Source organism: Orycteropus afer, unplaced genomic scaffold (genome assembly GCF_000298275.1).
Source record: "Orycteropus afer afer isolate SDZICR_OR568_19922 unplaced genomic scaffold, OryAfe1.0 scaffold01057, whole genome shotgun sequence".
NCBI classification, from domain to species: domain Eukaryota; kingdom Metazoa; phylum Chordata; class Mammalia; order Tubulidentata; family Orycteropodidae; genus Orycteropus; species Orycteropus afer.
This window is the reverse complement of record NW_006922644.1, coordinates 238,273-243,578: the sequence shown is the minus strand read 5'-3', so window position 1 is coordinate 243,578 and position 5,306 is coordinate 238,273. Positions and strand designations below refer to the sequence as shown.

The window sequence follows — 5,306 nt, the reverse complement described above, 5'->3', positions numbered from 1 at the left end:
CGCGCGCATGGTGTGTGTGTGGCAACTACATTAACCTTGGAGTTACGTGGTTTTTAAATTTTTTTAAAAATTTTTAAAGCCTCATACACACAGAAGATTGTGGGACTCGACCGTTACTGTTTTTTGTAAACTGTAGAGCCACTGAAGCACAAAGGGAAGGAACTCTGATGGCGCAGTCAGTGCCTAAGGTGTTTGACTGCTAACCAGAAGGTTGGTGGTTCAAACCCACCAGCTGCTCCGCGGAAAAACACTGAGCACTCTACTTCCATAGAGATTCACCGCCTCCTCGGAAACCCAAAGGGGGTCGCTATGAGTCAGAATCGACTCAATGGCAGTGCGTTTGGTTTGTTTTTTTGAAGCACAAAGAGAGAGGGACAGGGCTGAGTGGCCAGAGTTCCAGGAAAAAGTCACATTTTCAAACTATGGCAGATGGGTAAGCCAGCCTGAAAACAGGGATGGTGTGTGTGTGTGTGTGTGTGTGTAGGGGTTACTTTCTATTGGCTTTACAAGTGGCAGTTGGGGTTCAGCAGCCCACCACTTACCTCCAATCACCAGATTCCTCCCCTAAGCCTACCAAGCTCAAACCCTGGAATTCCAAGAGCCTCCCCTGCCCATCCAGGCAGCCTGAAAACCCCACCCCTCCCACTGGAGACATTTTCTATCCGGCTGGAGCAGGTTTGGTGTTGGGCACTTTTCTTTTTAATCCCTCATTTATTTCGGCCTGGCCAACCCCGCCAGGGCTATCCTGACCAGTGATCTACGCTCATTGGAGTGAGTCAACATATTAAATCTTGGATTGATTGCCTGACTGGAGGACCTTGACAAATAGTGCAGACACTGTTGCATTAGGGCCCCAGCTTGGCGGCCCTGCGGATCTGGCCGGGGGTCGGGCCTTGGCGGGCCAAGGTTCCGCCCCAGGTCGGCTTTTTCTGGCTCCGGAACAGGCTCCGTTGCCCCTTGGCCGGTCCTCTAGGGAGATCTGAGGGGTCTCGGAGTTGCCTGGAGGTGTTTAATGCCCCGCAGGCCGACTTTGTTCAGGTAAAACCTTTTGCAAACCACAACAAAAGCGCCCTGGGAAGATACAGGGCCGATCAGAGGGCCCTCTCCCCAGCCGCTGAAAGGGGAACACAGCCACAAACAATGAGGGACAAGACGATCTTATCAAAGAAAAGGTCTTTCAATGCCTTCATAACAGCCGCATTCTGTTTGAATTACCACCACAGAGCAAATGGCGGCTCCCTCTTTCATCCCCCTCCCCGCCAGGCGCATTAACATAAACACGGCCCGGCAGGCGCATGTGAATGGGCGCCACGGCCCCGACCCCGCTAAGAAAGTAAAGGAAACTAACAAGTCCTGCGCGCCCGCTCCGTGGTGGGCGCGTTCACACGTGCTAAGGCCTTAAGCGCACTGGAGGCATTGATATTCGCCTGTTTCACAAAGAAGGACGCTCACAGAAGGTCAGGCACATAATGAAAGGCGGGGCTGGCACTGAAACCAGGTTGGAGCTTCAAAGGGCACCTCCAGGCCTGGGGATGGGGTGCTGCGTCAGGTGCACCCCCAGAGCTGAATGAATACCCTAGGAGCATACTCGCCTTGGAGCCTCGGAGTAGCTCTAGTTTGGGTGCTGCCCTGTTAGTGCCCCGGAAGGCGGTAACCAGATGCCTGTGCGCTCCGCGTCCCGCGCCCCAAGGGCCTTGGAGGTGCCCCACACCCCCTGGGAACCAAGGAGGGCTTGGAGGAGGGGAGGGTTGAGAGGGACTTGTCAGAATTCATTATTGACTGCGAAAGTCACCACCCTCTTTCCGGGCCCTAAAAGAGACAATAGCAGGGCTGGGAAGGTGTATATCAAAGCCCGCCGGGCCGCGCACCCGGGTCTCCGCCCCTTGACGGATGATGCTCCGCAGAGGAGCCAGGCTCCGGCCCGCGAGCCGCGGCCTCCCCACATTAGCATCACAAGGGCGCCCGGCGCCGACCGAGGCCTTGCCACCTCGGCGCGGGACTTCACAGCGGCCTCTCACCTGCTGACCCCGCGGCCCGGGCTCCAACAGCTCCGCTCTGGCCTCACCTCTTCACTCAAGCCTGCTCGCGGCCACTGTTCCCTGAGGCACAAGTCTCCCTGGGGCCGCCTGGGCCCCCCGCCAGTCTGCCCCACTTTCTACAGCATGGGGCCTTCGGCGTGCTCGGCTGCAGAGGGGCGCCTTCTCAGAGTGAAGGGCCGCAGCCCAGCTGACGCCCCGGGGCTCCCGGAGGCTTGGCCCTCTGCCCTTCTCCTCCGGCGGCCGCATTTCCCACTGGGACGCTCCGGGCATGTGCCCAGTGACGCAGATTCCCATCCCGACGGCCAAGCCCCGACGGCCAGTCTGATTTGCACGGCTCTAATGGGCTGTAACCTGCGCACTAGCGGAAGCGCGCCCGGCTCGGAGGAGCCCAAGGATAGGAAAACGGACGCCAACGGGCCTCTCCGACCACAGTTTGTTCGCATTTCCTTCCCACATGACACATGTCCCCATACCAGACCCGGGAGAACCCGGAGTCAAGGAAGCCACAGGCCGAGTAACCTAGAATCATTGCAGGGATGGATGTTCCGAGCAACCCTCTTGAACGAACACACGCACACATTCCTGAGACCTTAGCGAGAAGCTTGGGCAGAAACGATCCCCCGGTAGGTACCGTGGCTGACTCTCCATCTGGGTTCTTCCCTGTCTCCCTGCTGTCCCCGTAGACGGGAGGGGACTCCCACGCCCTCCTGCTCGAAGCTCTCTAGTTTTTGCTTAGAGTAACTTCTTGTGTGGGAGACAGCCTTTGGCAGATCAAAGGTTCAAAGACCGAAGCGCGCCTCCTCCCCCTGGGTTCCTGGGGCCCTCATCTCCAGCAACAACTGCTTTTCCTTCTCCTTACGCGTCGGAGCTCCCATCCCTATGTTGTTGTTGTTATGTGCCGTCGAGTCGGCCCCGACTCATAGCGACCCCTCCTTGGGTTTCCGAGGCAGTATCTCTATGGAAGTAGGATTGCCCAACCTTCCTTCCGAGGAGTGGCTGGTGGGTTTGAACCGCCAGCCTTCTGGTGAGCAGTCAAGTGCCTTAGCCACTATGCTACCAGAGCTCCCCCCATCCCTATAATAAACCCCAATTGCCAAGCCAGGCCCGAGAGGAAGCCTCGCGCTCCTCCCCTTGCCGGGGATTCAGCAGACCCCAGGCCACCTGTCTTCTGGGGAAGTCTGATGGAGAAGGAGGGCGCGGAGAGAAATGGTCTGGAAGCTGGCTGGCGAGGGCCAGGCTGCCTCTCCTCAGAGGCCAAGAGCTGCGCCCCAGCGCGCGCCAAGCAGCTGGGGAGACTGATTCCACTCTAGGACGGCCGTGCTCACGCCAACTTTCCCGGGAGCTGCCCGAAGGCGTCCCGAGGTTGTGAATGAGGGTCCCCGGGGACCAGGAAGTGGGTAGAGCCCCACTCTCTCCTGCGCCCTCAACTGAAGAGTTGTGACGAGACCCCAAGTATCCCCTCTGCAATCCCCGCGCCGGAGCTAGAGAAGCCGCGAGGGCCAAAGCCCGGGACGCCCCTGTGAGCGCGGCCGGCCGGGCCCTTCCTAGGGCGCCCTTCGGCGGGCCGCCGCCGCTCACCTTGGCTCCCGAGTGACGGCTGTGCCGGCTTCCGCATCCATTCGCACAGGTTCCGCCGCTGGCCGCCCGGGGACAGCTGCTCGGCGGCGGCGGGCCCAGGCGGCCCGGGGTTCAGCGTCTGCAGCAATCCCGAGGCGCAGGAAGGCGCGGCGGCCGGGTGGTGCGGGTGGTGGTGCGGGTGGTAGTCGGCGGCGCTGCTGTAGCCCATGGCGGCGGCCGGGGAGCCCCCGTTGAGGCCGTGCGCCACGGCGTTGGCGGCGGCCGCTGCGCCCCCCGGCGCGTAACCATTCCAGTCCTCGCGGAGCGGGGCGCCGTAAGCGGCGGGCCACGACGGCCCGGGAGACTGCGCGCTGTCCAAGTTCGCAGCAGCCGCGGCTGCGGCCGCCACGTGGTAGCCGCCGTAGTCCGGGTACTGCGGGGGGCTGACGAAGTTCTGCGGCGCCAGGTTCAGGCCACCAGAGTGGCGCACGGAGCTGGGGTACATGCTCACGTCCTTGTCCAAGAGGTAGCTCACGTACATGGTGGCGAGGGCCTGGGAGCAGACCTCACCATGCTGCCTGGGGACCGACGCTGAAGGCTGCCGGGCGCACGAAGGGGAAGGGCCGAGGGGCGAGAGGAACGGCGGGTGGCTGCGCCCGGGCCGGCTGTGTCCGCGGGCTCTTCGCGGCGCTCCTGCCTCCGCGGCGGTCCCTCTCTCTGGCCGTCCTCCTCCCTCCCTGCCGGCCTTTCCTCCCACTTGGCTGCGGAGGCGGGGAAGACCCGCCAGAGGCTGGCGTGCGGAGCCCCAAGCCGACGACCTTACGTGATTAACGCGTGTTTACAAGAGTCTATTAGTAATGACAGAGACACCAATGGCTGGAGACGTCGAGGCGCAGCGCGCACCCGGCGCACAACCCCCCCGGAACGCGATTTGCATTTTAAAAGATAAGGGGGGGGGGAGCTCGCGAGAGGGCAGCGACCCGAGCACAGCTAAATATTCAAACCTTTATTGTTTAGAGCTTCCTCCTTCCAACCTCGTGCACTTTAACCTTCAATCTACACGTTCAAAGAAGGAAATCCAGAGACTTGCAAAAGAGAGGAGAGTGCGCTATCTTGGTGCGAATCTGGGTTTGGAGACGGGGGGCTGTGGTGTTTACGCATTTGCAGGGAAGGGGGCTGTAAGAAACTCCTCAGCCCGAAGAGCAGAGGGGATGCAGTTCTTTGATGCCGGCGTTTCTGACCCAGCGACCCGGGAGTGGAGCCTAGCCCTTGAGATGGGCCGCGCGCGCGTCCTTCCCGCCCTGCGTGCGCCCCTGGCCCAGGCCGCTGCGGCCCGCGCACACAACTGCTGCTTCTAGACATTTCTTTTTCTTGGCTCAAGACAACCACTTGTCCTCATCAGGAGATAAATTGTGACTCTAGCTTTGGGCTGCAGTTTAAGTTCAAGCAATGTCTCTCTCTCTCTCTTTAAGTATTTATGTTGAACACTCCATAAAAAGGGGAGGAGGGCTTTTTGAAACGACAAAAATAGAAAGCTTGCGGTGGGAGTCAGATTAGTGGCCATCCGGGAAGGCAGGGGTCAATGTTAGTGATCTACGAATGTGTGGCTCTTGGGTAGGGTACTGGGTGTCCAGTTTGTGATAATTCAGTAAGCAGCATGTCCATGTTCATTATACTTAAAGAAAGATCGAGTAAAATCATGCCTAGGAT

At 59.9% G+C, this 5,306-nt stretch overlaps 1 protein-coding gene across 1 annotated transcript in view; it reads right to left on the bottom strand.

Moving 5' to 3' along the window:
* Positions 1-4,137, bottom strand: part of CDX2 (caudal type homeobox 2) — a 6,345-nt gene extending 2,208 nt beyond the window's left edge. The window contains exon 1 of the mRNA XM_042783407.1: positions 3,487-4,137. Within this exon, the coding sequence (XP_042639341.1) occupies positions 3,487-4,137 (651 nt within the window). The remainder of the gene's footprint in view (positions 1-3,486) is intronic.
* Positions 4,138-5,306: the final 1,169 nt, after the last annotated feature.